Raw genomic sequence first — 17,061 nt, 5'->3', positions numbered from 1 at the left:
GGCAGATGTTAACAGCTTGCTGAAAATGCAGCAGATTTGGGACCTATCACATCTCAGAGTGAGATCATTCTGGAGAAAATGGGCAAGTACAGAAAAAGCACACTACATAGGTCCCGTAAGGTGGTGACGCATAAAAGAAGAAACCTGGAGTATCCCACCCCTGTGTGGTGTGGCATGTGTGGCGGGCACATGATCTTGAGAAAAGGCAGTCCTGCAAGTATTCTACTCCTATGCTATATAGTTTTAGAGATGGTAATCACTTCTTTGAATCTCACCCAGATGTTTAGTGGAAGCCAGTGAAGTTCACAGAGTAGCAGTGTTACATAAAAAAACAACAAAATGTGCTCTTAACTATCCACTCGCCTGCATTCTGGACTAAGGGAAACTTCCAGATGGTCTTTAAAGGGAGCCCCGTGTAGAATTCTAGTCCCACCTTAGCCATAAAAGCCAGATGGATGACCTTAGGCCAGTCACACTCTCTTAGCCTAACTTACCTCACAGGGTTGTTGTTGTGTGGAAAATAGGAGGAAGGAGTATTAGGTATGCTTGCTGCCATGAGTTATTTGTAAAAATAATTAAGGCAGGATACAAACAAACAAACATCTAGTCAGGGGGTAAATTAAGGCGTGAGTCACCATGAGCAGAGCCTCTGGGTCCTGGAATAAATGCAACTGGCACACAAGGCACAGTTGTGCAAAACCACAACCTTCGCTGCTCAGGAGTGCCACTGAATTAGACACAGCCTGAACATGGTAGTGCCACCCCATTCAGAATCAAAGATGAGAAAATTGCTCACTGAACATTAATCTAATTATGCTCTATAGATGACAATTTATGCTGACAAAGAAAATTGAAGACAAGGTACCAAAAATCTATACCGTAAGAAGCAACATTCCAATTAAAATTGAGTGGTTCAGGTTTGTTACAAATTTGCTACAATTTTTTTACAAATTCTGTACAGTGGCCAGATGAAGCAAATGTGCTTAAGTCGTTACCAAAATTTTTCTTTCAAATACTATTTGATTGTTAAAACGGCACAGAATGACCACGTTGCAATACTCAAGTCAGCCAATCATATATTAAAATGCAAATTAATTAGCTATTTCAACTTGTGTATGGCATGCAGAAAAATAAAATGTCTGCAATAAACAAAAACAGTACAGCCCATTATACACTGATCAAAACAAACTTGATTGCTGGGATGTCTGTAAAAATTAAAATAGCACCACTGCATTAAATTTTGCCAGCTTCTAAATACAGAGCACAGGAATAATATGAGAAACACAAAACCTAATCCAACACCAGGAATAGGTATTGATTTTCAATCAAGAAAATCAGGCTTTAATCTTGCCTTGGCTATAACTGAAACCAATTGACTTTTGATAAATCATGTTATTACTGAAGGCTTCTGAGAAGATAAAAATGTGAGCGTCTCCTAAAATGTGACAGATGGAATGAAACTGTATGTCATTATTTTCCTTACCCCCAAAGCATTTTCCAACAAAGTACTATAGCAAAATTCTTCCATATAGAGGGGTCCATTCCTAATATAGCCCAGTATAAGACTCAGTATGCTCTCCGACTCCTTAACTGGCAAAAAATTTGAAAAACTATATCCCAGGGTGGCCAAGACAAGATTTCTCTGAGGTACTGTTTATTTAAATGTGACGTAGTTATTTGCATAGGAGATCTGAAAATGAGAATTAGCAGTTAATATAATTTTCAAATCTTTACAAAACATTCGGCAGATTTCATCATTTCAATTTTAGGCCTATTTTCTACAGAAGAAACGTTTGTAAGATTGACTGCCAAGTTTTACAACCAAGAAAGTTGAGGCAACTCAGCTCCTTGAAGCTGAAATGGAGTCCTTAGCTTTATAGGCCAGTTTATATGCTTTAGAAATCCAAAGTTACACAAGTCTAAGAGAGAACTGGAAAACTAGGCACCTTCTTTTGATCCCTGAAAACCAGCAATGACAAATATGACCATACCATCCTGAAGTTGTTTAAGGGGATACGTATTGGATGAGTGGGGGGGGGGGGACAGATCAAGTGCAGGAATCTGTTATTAAAACATCAATTATTTATGAAACATACCAAAAGCAAGCTGATGATATACATCGCTGCTATTTTAGGCATGCCAGGGTATTAAAATACAAATGAAACCCAAGAACCTTGCACAGCTGATCTAAGTCAAAAGAAAATGTTTCTTATTTTGCTGAAACATTTGTTATGAGCCTACCTGACGTTTTGGAGAATTTGCTGTGCTGGGATTGATATTCCGCAACGCCTAAGAGTAAAAGAAATAAGATGGGTCAACATTACTTTTTGTGTCTTATGACAGGGATGGCTAGGCTACCTTGACTTACTCCTCACCTTCTTAATGTTCACAAGAGGGAAGCTCCTAAAGCAGCCACCGATGACAAGGGATAAGGTGATTAAGAGATGACAAAGTTTGCTGCATAATGGAATAAGACGCTTAGGAGTGCTTACAGAGCACATGAACACATTTTGCTTAAACACATAGGGGACAAAAAGAAGTAGTGTGGACACTGCCTGGCTTGAAGTTAGTTATCTTCTTGAGAAGAAGACATTGAAGAAAAGAAATCCCAAATTAGAAGCCTTTTCCAAAAGCATGCTGGCCTGGCGGCACTTGAATTTGTTTGATATTAATAGCAAAGCAGTTTTAGGCAAAGTTTGGAAATTTCAGCTTAGGAAGCTGTTATTTTGAACTTGTCCAGAGGCAACTCATGACAATAAAAAAAAAAGAGAGAGAGAGAGACATCCCATAACCATCCAATTTAAACAGAGTATTATTCCTTTAAATATTATTTTAGTATAAAGTCTAACTGCCTCTAGAACAAGGGCGGAAAAAGCAAGGAATGATGAAGGCAAAAGCCTGAAGAAGTGATCTCCAAGATTAGGAAAATACTGCCTGGTGCAAGAACCACCACCCAAAAAGCAAGGAAAAAGAGGTTTTAAAAGGATTCTCCAAAAGCGGTTAGGAAATCTGCAATACTCCACAACCCTCACAAAACATGATGCAAAGCACTGGAGACAAGGAGCTAATCAATCATTAGCAAAAGATCTAGGACAGTAAGCAATGACTGAGAGCAAAGGTTTTAGAAAGTAAGCTTCATTGTTTCTTTGAGTCACAAAAAAAAGCAAAAGCAACAAATCAGCTTACATTTAAGCATTTAAGAAAAGTATTTATGGTTTAAAAGAACTAAATTTAAACGGAAGTAAAAGACCTTGGTTAATCCATTTTAAAGTTCTGTTCTGAGAGTTACTCATGTTACTGCAACCACGTAAACATTACCTAACATGGATGAATTTATCCCTTTCATTTTCTCTCTTATGAAGCACACAAGAGAAGCTGTTCATAATGACCTATGTAATTTACCACTTCGACATGCATTCTGCAAGAATTCACATCCATGGAAGAGGGCACAGTAAAGTACCATGATGATCAAGTTTCCTGAATTTCATTATTTTATGGAATTCACTTCCATAAGATCTGTTGACAGAAACAGGCTTAGATGACTTTTTAAAAAAAAAGGTTTAGGTATATTTGGAGCATCGATTCTTCAAGGACTTTTAAATTATGTTACCTAAAGAGATAAATATTGTTATATTTAAGTCCTAGATCACAGGTCTGCAACCTGCGGCTCCAGAGCCGCATGCGGCTCTTTCAGCCATCCCCTGTGGCTCCCAGTCCTCTGCCATGTGTAGTCCAAAAAAAAAAAGTGGGACTAAAAAAGTTCAACCAATCAATTCAAATATGCAGGGTAGATGCATATCTCGCCTTGGCTCCACTCTTCAGTCAAACCCTGTTCTGCGCATGCACGCATGTATGCGCATGTGCACACATTTTTTTGCGGCTCCCAGTTTTTCCTTTTGTGAGGGAACCGGTTCCAAGTGGCTCTTTCACTGTTTCAGGTTGCTGACCCCTGTCCTAGATGCTTGGGATAGGCAACAGGGCCAACATCCTTAGGCCTTGCTTGTCAACTTCCCAAACCCCCTGGTGACTACTGACAGAAATGGAACAATGCATCATGTCCTTAAAAACCAAGGAACAGCTTCGTTTTTAACAGAAAGGCTGAAGCTTCAATAACTCTTCACAAACACAGCAAGACCAGATCCAATTCACACATGCCATCCACCATGAAAGCTGGAAAATTCAGTCAGATGAGCTCTGACCATGCAGAGCATTAATATAGTTGCAGAGCTACTCAGCAAGTTGTCCAGGAAGCAGAATTATCAGCAATAAAAAGAGCACCATGCTAGAAACAGCCCAGCACCACAAACCGTCACAAAGAAATATTCTGAAAGGATCAAAAAAAGAGTCTCACATTCGTTGCTTGCTGGAGCAAGTTATACAATTTGCGACTTCCTCTATCTACTGATGCTTGCTAGAGTTGCGAGTTGAAAAGCACAATGCCACTCATGCATATGCAACAAGTATCGTATTATAGTGGAAGTGTGTTTTCTAACCTGTGGCCTCACCTGCCGAAGCAGTTCTTGATGTTTCAGTCGCAACCTTTCTTTTTCCATCTGCAGCTGCTGCAGTCTTATCTGTTGCTGTTGACTGGAACTGCTACCTCCCAGGACTCCACCAGGAGGACTTTGGGGGGCCAGTGGTGGCGGCTGTTTCACTGGAGCGCTTTGGCTGATTCTCTGGTTCATGGCTGTAGAAGCAAACAAAAGAGCAGGCACTGTAAAGCAAGCCTTATCCCAATGTTTTGGAATCTAGAGAGCACGGCATGCCAGAACCCAGGCCACACAAGACAAGCGAAGCCCCATCCAGGGGATGCACACAGCACATGAAACCAGTTTGTGGAAAAACTTCTCCCCACGTAACCAGTCCCTGGTGCCCAAAAGGTTGGGGGCCGCTGCCTTAGTTGATTTAATAAGGGAAGAATTAGGGCCAAATATAATAGTCTCCCCACATTAACAGACTTTCAGAACAGGAAGTGAGAAGTCAGAAAGGAAATGGAGTAAGAATTCCCATTAGCAAGTATAAGTATATCTTGTTTATTATTTTTAACGCTAAAGTAGCCCCACAGTCAGGTGGGTGGCAAATACAGGTAGTCCTCGACTTACAACAGTTCATTTCTTGACATTTCAAAGTTACAACAGTAATGAAAAAAGTGACTTATGACCATATTTCACACTTAAGATCACTGCTGCATCCCCAGGGTCATGTGATCAAAACTCAGGTGCTGGACAACTGACCCATATTTATATTCATTGCAGTGTCCTGGTGTCGTATATCTTTTGAAACCTGAAAAGCAAAGGCAATGGGAAAGCCAAATTCATTTAACAACTTTGTTATTAACTTAACAATTGCAGTGATTCAGTTAACAACTGTAGCAAAAAAGGTCGTAAAATGGGGCAAAGCTCACTAAACAAATGTGTCACTTAACAACAGAAATTTTGGGCTCAATTGTGGTCATAAGTTGAGGACTACCTATAAATTTAACAAATGAATAATGTTAACAAGAGATGGAAAAAGGCAAATTTATGTTTTGAGTTCACCAACACACATTGGAAGTTTAAATCTGAAGGAATAATAATGTTAAAAATCTCACAGGCTGCAGAGGAAATTCTAGACGAGTTGGGAAAGCAAAATTATCTTCTTAGTACTTCTAATAAAGGCCATCCAGATGGGTCTTTCTGTCTGTCTGTCTGTCTCTCTGTCTGTCTGCCTGCCTCCCTCTCTCTCTGAATTTCAAAGAGATTGCCAATAAGGCATAAAGATAAATCCTAGAGATAGTTTAAAATTGAAATCATAATATCAGTATATATGTACAAAATTTATTTTGTGTATCAAAGGAAGTCCTCAGAACATGACCATAATATATAGACATTATGTGATAAATATTTAGTGATACCCTTATTATTTCCAATATTATTTCAAGTAGAATAAAATGGCTTAATGAAAGGAAGAAACAAACTGAATTCAGTATAGCAGTTGAAGAGAAAACAAGGTCAGAAACTCCATAAACCTGGTTTATATCCAGCATTCTCAAAATCTATTTAAATTATCCAAGCAGTTGGGCAAAATGTCTGCTATTCCAATTATATGTTATAGTCAGCTGGGTTGCTCCTAGGTCACAGAAATAAAATACATTTAAGCTAAATATAGGCTCATGTAGAAAATGTGCCAGTTTCCATTTTGGTTGTAAACAGACAACCATCAACCAGTTCTACTGGGCTGTAAACCAAGATGTGATAATAAGGCATGTGATAATAAGAACCAAACATTTTCAATCTCTCAATTGATTCTAAGCCAGATCTAAGATATATAATGATTAACGTTTATGAGCAGTGTCTCTAATAACTTCTCTGATAAAGAGAAATAAAGACACAAAAGTACTACTCAGCCTTTGCATTCTATCTCTATAATAGGAGATTAAAAGATGTGAAAGCAAACACTTTTAAAAATACATTGGAAAACATCTTACAGTCCAAACTCTATAACAGAGGTCCCCAACCTTTTGGGCACCAGGGATCGGTTCCGTGGAGAGAGATTTTTCCGTGGACCGGAGGGTGCGTGGTTTTGTGTGCTGCCTCCATCCCACGGATGGGGCTTTGCTTGTTTATGCGGCCCGGTTGCTGGCATGCCGCGGCACGGTACTGGTCCACGGACCGGGGGTTGGGGACCCCTGCTCTACAACTTTCAGTCCATGAGTGAAATAGAAAAATAACACTAAAGGCTTTTTTATATAATAAAACGTATTTTAAAGAGATTATTAACATTATTTTAAAACATTATTAACAGAACAGAATAATTCTGTCGAGGAAGGAAGGAGCGGATGTGAGATCAGAAAAAAACCATGCCAATTAAGTTTCAACTGTGCAAGTCTCCCATAGGGGATCTTTTTTTTTTGGTATAACTTCAATGCCTCTTTAGCAGCTCAAAACATAACCGCTTTTTAAATGGTGCCTAAATTGAGGAAAGGGAAAAAGTAAATATGTAGTCCTTTATCTACTAGAACTTGGATTTATCTGTTTCCTGTTCTTTCTTTTCTTGGGTAACAGAGAAGTATTTAAATATGGGGTTCTACACCCACACGGGGCAAGTAGCAAAGACCTCACAGGCAGACAAGAAGAAAGCAAGTCTTTGTTTCACAGAGGATTTAGGAGGAAAAAGGATTTGGAAGAAGTGAAGGAACAAGTTAGTAATGCGCTGTTTACCTATCTTAGTTTCATGAAACCACCATGCCTTTTAACAAGGATAATTTTAGGAAAGAATGTTGTCTAATCATTTTCTTGCTGCTCTAATGCAGTATATTATCCAGTTATTCTTCTGAAATTATCAAAATCCAGTCTATTATATATATATACCCTACTCATTTTGTCTAAAAGACAACTGTACAGTATTTCTTTAAAAAAAAATATCTGAAGACCAAAATCCTGGAAACTCTTAAATACCTAGTAAATACAAAGAACCAAATCATAAACAAGTATATCCATGTTTCTTTAGAACTTAATCCAACTATCTTCAAAGGGATTTACACTCCGGTTAAGTTCTATGTGGGATTTAATGTTATGTCTATATATAAAAAAAAGAACTGAAAAGGTTCTTTATTTGAACATTCACATTTTATACATTATGGGCAAACTTAAAAGGCACAAGTCTCAATAGAAAAAATGGAAGACTATGCTGGCTTTAGATATTTAATGAAATTTCCCCCAGGATTCCCATGTCCATATAGATGGAAGGGTATTGGTTTCAATATGGTCTCGTAAGTACTTATGACCATATACACCTACAAAAAAATGGTACTTCTTCATGTTAATCATTTGATTTAATGCAAAGCAAAAGTAGACAGACCTTATTTTTATATAAGAGAATCTCTATTTGTACAAGTGAATTAAAAACTGGTTCCTTTGTAGCCTTCAGTGAGAAGTTTAATATAACATATCACTAAGCTGCTCGACTTTTCAGCAAGTTTCACGGAGGAATTGTGGATTTGAAAAGGGTTAAGAGATACCTAGAGCGCCACAGGAGGAAGATGAGGGATGTCTAATTGGACATAACTCAAAGAGCTGCCATTAAGGCCCATGTTGTGGCAGTTATGAGTGGTGAAATATCATTTCTCTGCTCTTATTGTGTCCGCAGGGTACTGCCAAGTTCACGATCTCTTGGTTCTTCCTGAGATTGGTTTGTTGGTGTGTGTGTGTGTGTGTGTGTGTGTGTGTGTGTGTGTGTGTGTGTTGTTTCGGAAGATCATCTTTATGGTTGCAGAGGATTTTGTTCCATACCTGATGGACAAAGTCACTCGAATTTGTTCCCAGTTGGAATCTGTGTGTGGGTTCATGTGAAATGTCTGGAGAAAGGTTTTACCTAGTTACCTGGGAACAGTTCGATCCTGCTGGACTTGATGAAGTTGGCAGGGTCCTCAATGCTGTCAGTGCAACCTCCTGTCAGTTACATCTTTATCCCTCCTGGATGATGAGTTTCCAGGATGGTGACCACCAGATGCCTTTAGGAAGTAATTAGTTCCTCACTGCAGGAGGGGACGTTCCTGGCTCTGGGTTGCCCCCTTCTAAAAAAAACACCTCTTGACCCCACCTTCCTGGACAATTTTCATCCAGTTTCCAACTTTCCCTTTTTAGGGAAGGTGGTAGAGCAGGTGGTTGCTTGAAGAGGGCCCTGGATGAAAAGGATTATCTGAACCCCTTCCAGTCAGGTTTCAGGCCTGGTTATGGGGCAAAAACATTTGATTCCATTTGTTGATGATCTCTGATGAGAGTGGGATGGGGGTGGTACAAACACCCTTATTCAACCTCTCAGCAGCCTCTGATACCATCAACCATGGGCCCACTGTTTGAGGCTAGGCATGGCTCCTTTCTTCAAGGCTAGTCCCAAATAATAGGGAGTAAGAGATCCAATTCACTTTAGCTCCTTGAGGGGTGCTGCAGGGCTCAGTACTGGTACTCTCCTCTCCACTCTTTAGCTTCTACATGAAGCTGCTGGGTGAGGTCATATATCACCATTGGTTGAAGTTTTATCAGTACGTGGATGATACCGAATACTCTCATTTCTACCCCTGGTGACACAAGTGATGATGTTGTTGCCTTCTTGTAGTGGCTGGAGGCTATGATGGTCGGGATGGGCCCAACAGTCTTTGACTGGGAAGACCAAGTGGCTTTATGTACATGGACTTTTGAGATCCAGGAGTTCAGCATCTCCAATTCTGGATGGGGTTGCACTACCCTAGTCAGAGCCAGTGCACAACTTGGGGTTCTCCTGGAACTCGCGACTTCTGCTCAAAGAACAGGTGGCAGTCCTGGTTGGAACCACCTTTGCACAACTCTATGTTGTACGCCGGTTGTATCCTTTCTTGGATTGGGAGTCCCTGCATTCAATCATTCAAGCCCTGGTCAGCAATGCATTCTACAGGGGGCTCCCTTTGAAGAGTATTTCAAAACTAAAATTAGTGCAGAATGTGGTGGTATGGGGAGTTCTTGGGGCCCCTAGGGTGGCCCATGTTACATTGATGTTTTGCGAGCTGCACTGGCTGGTGTTTTCCTTCCAAGTGCAATTTTATATGTTGGTTATCACCTGTAAAGCCCTTCATGGCATGGGTCAATTTTTCTTCAGATTCTGACACTTTATTAGACATGCTCATGATTTCAGAATCTCTATACTACTAAGGCCAAGAACTCGCTTTTATATTACTTGAAAACTAACAAATCCTAACATGTCTTATTATTGTTACTAACCTGCACAGAATGTATATATATTATTCACATTTTATAAAATGGTTCGATCAAGTTATAAAGTGTAAGTAAGATAAATTATTTTTAAAAAATTCTCAGTATTCTTAAAATACGATCATAAACCTTTTCAGGAATATATTTTTAAATAAAATAGAGGAAAAACACACTAATTGTGCATTTAATTCTTGATACAGACGGATACCACTGACTGAAGAAAGCAGAGATGTGACCCATCTAGTTCTAGTTATCTAGTTCTCAAAGCCATAATTTAGAGAAAATAACAAACAAGGGGAGCTCGTGTCATTTTGCTGTCTAATGCAGAAAGGACATCATAGCTCCACCTATTCCTTCTCCAAACTGTAGAGATGCTGAGAAGACTGTGAGTGGAACTACAATCCAATGCTCGTGATAGGAAAGAACCTTCTCTGCATCCCTAGAGGGAAATGAGCTCATTTAGAAGAGTAACAATTCATCCTCTCTTCTCAAAGCTGTCAATGTTATAGAAAAGCTTTACAAATCTGAAATGTAGCTTTGGAAATATGAAAGTTGTCTATGTATTTGTTTTATTTTAAAAATGTACATAGCTGAAACCTGAGTGGCTCCCAATCAAAACCAGACACTTATTTACTTGAGAATATGGCCCTTTACATACATTACCAAAAGCGTTACGCCTGCTGTTTCTCCCATTTTGATTTTGTTTGGATAACATTTTGAAAAAAGTTTTATCAAGCCTACCTAGACTAATACCTTGATCACTGTCTCTACGAAGACAGTGTCAGCAGGATTACTTTGTCAAGCACTCAAACAGGAATAGCTGTATTTATTTACTTTTTGTTCCCAAGGGCTCACTGGATGCCAGTTTAAGTCTTCGGAAAAAAGGATGTACAAGTGAGAACTTGTGTGCATACTTCTGCATATTTTATTCACCAAAACATATACTTACATTGCTTGCTAACACCTGCTTGCCTCCTCCATCTGCTACTCCCACTTCCTCCGTCCTCCAGAGTGATGCCTTCACCTCTCTATTACTGCTACGCTGTACGAAAAACTGTGGACAAATAATTTGCTTGAAGTTCTCTATCTGCCTGTCAAGAGCTACAGTGGGACAATTGGAAACTTTCCCATAAAAGCTGAACTGAATGGAAAGTGCAAGCAAGATGCTGCATTTCACTACCGATATTTGAGCTTTGTAAAAAAAAAACCACCTAATATAAAGAAATGCAGATGTGTCTTTATTTCATTAACTAGCAAGGAAGAAATACTCTGTGATGACCAAGACTCAATGCATTTGATTTCCAAAGTGCTTGAATAATAGGATATCTGTTATAGCTGCTTATTTTTTTATTACATTCTGACTTTTGTGTTGCAACAGACAGTTTCTGCAGTATATGTCCCGGTCCTTTAATTCTGTTTACTCTGACTTTTAACTTCTTCTTTAAATTCTTAATCCAAGGTTTCACCTGGGATTATTTTTCAGCATGTTAGTAGATGTAAATCAGTAAATATAAATTATTATTATACTTATTATAAATAATTATTTATTCCTCCAAACAGATTTTCAAGTTTTTATAAATAAACTTCAGAATACTCTACTTTCAACACAGAATTGAAAACAACCATTTTTTAAGAAGGAGGGGTATCAAGAAAGCAGGATTCAGGGCAGTCAAACAAATAATGCTTCTGGGAGATGAAGCAACCTTTCCTATCCGATATATCTAGAGGCACAAGATCTATAACTTTTATCTAAAGCACTATCTTTAGTTCAACAACATCAAGAGCCGTGGTGGTGCAGTGGTTAGAAAGTAGTATTGTAGACTAACTCACTGCTCACATCCAAGAGTTTGATCCTAACCGGCTCATGGTTGACCTAGCCTTCCAAGGTTGGTAAAATGAGGATTCAGATTGTTGGGGGCAATATGCTGACTCTGTAAACCGCTTAGAGAGGGCTGCAAAGCATTGTGAAGCGGTATATAAGTCTAAGAGCTAAGTCCAATAATTTCTAAATTGCTAAATCCCAAGTTTCTCTTCCCTCAGGATGGGGAGGGGTGTGTGAAAGAATGATTTCTAATAATTAATCCGTCCACTACGATATTTCATGATGCCTCTTTTATCACTCCAAGTGATTCTAACAGAAGGGACAGGCAATGTAGGCATCCTCCACCCTTTTCTGCACATGTTCATCAAGGGAAATCTAAGGAATTAATTTTGACTTTTTCTGCTGGTCCTTAAGCTGGAGGAAGCACTCATATAACTGAAGTTGTAAGGGGAACAACTTCCTTGGCACAGAAATCTGTAATATATTTATCATAAGCACAGAAAAAGTTCATTTTCAAGGAAGCCTCCTTTCTTTGTTCAATAGCAGCCTATCTCACACTTGCCTGTGTTTCGTTTTGTTCTTTTCTTATTTAGCTCTCCTTAGCTAAATAATCCATCCATCCTTCCTTCCTTCCTTCCTTCCTTCCTTCCTTCCTTCCTTCCTTCCTTCCTTCCTTCCTTTCCTTCCTCCCACCCTCCCTCCCACCTGAAACAGATTAAAAGCCCAAACACAAAATAATAATAAAAAAAACTTCTGACATTTAATCAAACTTGTCTTGACTAAGCATAGACAGTGGGCCCAAAAAGGGAAACTATTCAGTTTCAAAAATAAAACAGTCACATGCATTTCTTTTTTAGATGCTGAAGATCTTATTTTAACTGATGTTGCCATTTAAGAATCCTAGGAAACAATGGAATGCTTAAGCCAAGTAGTTATGCCCCTTCACATTACTACCCTACTTCCTGAAGGATGCATTTGTTTCACTGTTTTAGTGCAGATAAATTTTAGTTAAGTCTCACAAGTAAAGTTTGTGAAGAAGAAAAGCATAATTGCCTTGGGGAAAAAGAGCAAAAAAAGAAATTTGTTTTTTTTACAAATCATCAACAAACAACTCAAATGTGCAACGTAGTAGTTCATCTACTCTTTCCCTGTAGAAGTACCCTTTTCAACCTCAGCAACTTTTAAGACATGTGGATTTGAACTCGCAACATGACCTTGATTGAAACACTGTCCCACTTCTTCCTATCCCAGCCCCTTTGAGAGGCTTGACAAGCTTCACTAAAGGGGATTCCCATCAATGATGCATTCTCCTAAAGATGATTTATGTGTCACTTACCCAGTGTTTTGGGGTACCACCTGCGTGGCTCTAAGCTCAAATTGGTCTCTTCTTCCATTTTATAATATTGCTTAATTGATCAATCATTTTTTGCCTATATTTTCAGAAAATATTTCAAGGCTCATTTTAAAAATAAAAATATTATTAATAATAATACTTTTATCACCCTTAACCAGCAAACCACTTCTGAAAGGACAACTGCAGGGATTAGTCTAGGCAGTCACTAGAAGTCAAGACTAACCTGAAAGTACACGCGCACGCACGCACGCACACACACACACACGCACACACACAGACTTTGTGTGATATGTACCATTTAAGTCTCAGCAGATGAATAGTACCTGGATAATTTTATTTACATCTACACTGTAAGGCGACATTAATACATGGATGGAAGATAATCAAGAAATCCCAGTGACGGGAAGTATACACATCCTGGAGGAAAAGCACTTCTATGTGCTATCAAGCCAATTACATAGACATGTTCAGATGACTCCTTTGCTAAAGCAGCCATTTTTATCCTCTTTGCCTAGAGTCTGTAAATTCATTTCTATAACATTTATCTTTTAATGTAGATTTTTTTTTATTTGATCATTCACACCACTCAAAGTTCTTTTTGTGAGATGGGAGGTTTTACAAATATATGTGTAGTCATAAGAGCAGAATCAAGAACTGACTTGAAAGAGACATCACCTTTCACTCAAATGAAGGTACACATCAGTAGTTGGAAATTAAGAGTATGTATTCAACACGAATACATTTGAAAAGCAATCTTATGAAAACCTGAAAAGTATCCACACAGTAACTTAGGTTGCCAGGGACAATTAGGAAAAAGGCAAAGGCTAATATATTCAGTACCAGGCAGTCTTGCTTGAGGCAAAAGCTTTACCACACTTCTAATCTGCCTTTGAAAATCATATAATAATATTAGGTATGCTAACTGCAAACGTTTATGGGAAACAGATTAAGCCACATTTTTAGATACAATCCATCTCTACAGGATTATCCACATCCTTCCTCTTTAGATACTAACATGCCTCTGCCTAAATGCATCATCTGCAGAATGGATGCACTCCAAGTCCCATCAATTAAATGCTGTCATCTTATGGGAGCAAAGAAGCACGCCTTTTCTAGCACAACTTGCTAGGCCCCAAGAACTTAAGAGTAGTTTCCTTTATCCCTCTCCACCTATAGACAGAATCTTGCCAGAGTAAAGCAACTATTGGCATAACTAAAGATATATTCTGGGAATAGCTACAGAGGAACTATTTTAACCCTCTTTCATTGCAAGCTCCCCTGCTTCTTTGCTCTCTGGAAAATGGTCCCTACCTGCTGGGAACCCAGATTACATTGCACATTTCATTACGACACCCTAGGTCAGGGGTAGGCAACCTTGGCTCTTTTATGACTCGTGGACTTCAACTCCCAGAATTCCTGAGCCAGCCAAGTCCACGAGTCATAAAAGAGCCAAGGTTGCCTACCCCTGCCCTAGGTTCTTGGGAAGAACGTGCTGTATATGAAGGCCAACATCGGCTAAAAAATCTGGCAACTGTGTCTTCAATTTGTTGTGAGCAGATAATAATATCATCCTTGATTTATGTACTGTTTTAAATATTGCTTTGTCCAATTTGATGAAAGCTAGGATAATTATTCAAGCTGTTATCAAGCAGTGGAAGTCTCCATTAAGCTCTTCCAGTTTATGGTAGTTTCAATTATTCAGCCAGACTCCAAATATGCAGAACAATACTTTCAAATGAAATAAGTCAAGTATTGGACTAAGAAGTAACTTGTGGACTGTCATTCCTATTCCATCCCGCTAAGCAGCCTTCAGTATTATGGAGCAGTTACAGACCCACTGTGAGAATTGAACTGCAGGAGCATCCATGCAACATGTACAATGTGAGGATTGGAAGGAAGAAATGTTCTGTGCACCTGGTTGTCTGGAAATGTGACCAATACGTTGCGAGTGATAATTTTAAAGAAAATGGAAAAGAAAAGAGTCTGTATGTGGAGTAGCGTATAACCCCTGACTTTTTACAGGATTTAGAACTGGTAACAGAAATGAATTATGTGCTAAAAGAGCTTTTCAACTCATTTTTCCCCCACATCTTATGAAATACTTCTAGAATAAGACAGGAAAAAAAACAAAAACACCTTTCTTCTGCAACTCTCCGGAAGCTGCCCCACCTCTGCCATTTAGAGCCAGATGCTTATTTGTTAATAAAGTATAGGACTAGAACTGGTGAAAGATTCGTGGTTCTTCACTATCAGTCAATTCAGGCCAGCTGACAGAGCTGCTATATGAACAAAAACTGGAAATGTAAGTCCTATTATAGCATCTTGAATGAAATAATAATAGTAGCAATTAAAAGTTATAACAATAGTCAGTCCTATCTCTGTTACATTTTAGAATTAAGACAGTCTTTGATCTCCTTTTTCTCATTACATAATAAAGACTAAGGTAAAAGGTAAAGGTTCCCCTGCACATGCGTGCTAGTCGTTTCCGACTCTAGGGGCCGGTGCTCATCTCCGTTTCAAAGCCGAAGAGCCAGCGCTTGTCCAAGGACGTCTCCGTGGTCATGTGGCCGGCGTGACTAGATGCCAAAGGCGCATGGAACGCTGTTACCTTCCCACCGCAGTGGTCCCTATTTTTCTACTTGCATTTTTATGTGCTTTCGAACTGCTAGGTTGGCAGAAGCTGGGACGAGTAACAGGCGCTCACTCTGCTACGCGGCACTCGGGATTTGACCCGCCAAACTGCCGACCTTCTGATCGACAAGCTCAGCATCCTAACCCACTGAGCCACTGCGTCCCTTTAATAAAGAATGGGAAGATTTTAATGGAAGGAAATATTTTTTTTTCTTCCTTCACTCTTGAAACTTCAGCTATGCTGAAGATCTGAATTGAAAGTGTTCTTATTAAAGAAAGAGGCATAGGCTAATATTTTATTGCAATTTCTTTACTTTTTCCTGTACTAGTTGCAAAGTACCTTTCACTGCTTAAATTCCAAACAAAGTTCACTACAAGTCACAGTTTAGGAAGCCCAATTAATCACTGTAAGATTAACATATAAATACACATACATAGGATTGCACTGGACATGAAAAACATTGCAAATTACTAATCCACTGGGGAAAACTGAAACTTTTGGATAATTTTGCTGCCTCTGCATCAGCAGTTGTTTAAAAGTGAAACAAAATTAAAACCTAACTTTTTCTAGTAATCTTTATGCTCAAGAAAATTCATCTCAAAGGATAAAGTACGAAGTGATATTACTGCATCAGACACTAGTATTTTAGCTCTCCAAAATTATTTGGTCCTCAATGGAGTATTTTAAAAAGTAACGATGTGACATTATTAGTTTTAATGGGGTTTGCTCGACTCTCTTATGCATGAACTCTTATTTCATGAAAAGGAAATTATACAGAATTGGAAGCTGTAAATTTTGAACAAAGGTGTTGTAATTTAAAAAAAATCTACTCTGCAGTTGTGGGGAAGTTCTTAGGTCTGAGTACAAGACTGATAATGATAGCTTAAACAACAAATAACTGCCACTGCTTTCTTTACTTTCATGGAAAAAATTATACTAACAAGAATTTATACTGCCTAACAATGCCTGATATACAATAGAACACAAACCTAAAACAATGCCCCACAACACATAAATCTAAAGGAAGATTTGAAAGCTAAATTAATATTCAGTCTCATATCAGCTTCTTGTTAAGCCAGCATACAGGCTTAAAAACTATCATGAACTAGACTTTTTAAAGTTGATTTTACCCTACCATCACGTTCAATAAGAAAACTGAATTATCTTTGAAACAAATGGCAATATAAATAACTATCTCTACATTTATACCATAAAAATAACAAATGTAATAGCAGTGGAAAAATTCAAATCTGAAAAAAAGGATGGAGAGGCAACAGAAAATTGAAATACGATGAGACGAATGAAAAGAGTGTTTCCGGGAAGTTTCGCCTTGCCCTTGGGGAAGAGAAAGGGTTACATGCTGTTAGTAGGAGTGGGCAAAGGCACAAGACATCAAGATGGGTGGGTGGGTGGGGTGAATTTCTCAAATTAATTTGAAATCATTAGCCAAGTCTCTGGCTATAGCCACTAGTTTTTATCTAAATGGGGGGAAAGGGTGGGTAGGTGGGTGGAGGGAAGAATTTTAAGT

The 17,061-nt window shown here is 38.7% G+C and overlaps 1 protein-coding gene across 5 annotated transcripts in view; it reads right to left on the bottom strand.

Moving 5' to 3' along the window:
* Positions 1 to 17,061, bottom strand: part of LOC308667106 (transcriptional coactivator YAP1-like) — a gene marked incomplete at its 5' end in the record, with an annotated part of 109,622 nt that overhangs the window by 16,583 nt on the left and 75,978 nt on the right. For 3 of the 5 annotated variants that reach the window (XM_081326217.1, XM_081326213.1, XM_081326215.1), the window contains 2 exons: positions 2,242 to 2,289; positions 4,494 to 4,687. In XM_081326217.1, the coding sequence (XP_081182343.1) occupies positions 2,242 to 2,289; positions 4,494 to 4,687 (242 nt within the window). The remainder of the gene's footprint in view (positions 1 to 2,241; positions 2,290 to 4,493; positions 4,688 to 17,061) is intronic. The other 2 variants (XM_081326214.1, XM_081326216.1) reach the window with 1 other exon arrangement.

This window comes from Vipera berus, assembly GCF_964194415.1.
Source record: "Vipera berus genome assembly, chromosome: 4".
Classification (NCBI taxonomy): Eukaryota; Metazoa; Chordata; class Lepidosauria; order Squamata; family Viperidae; genus Vipera; species Vipera berus.
This window is presented reverse-complemented; position numbering and strand designations above follow the sequence as displayed.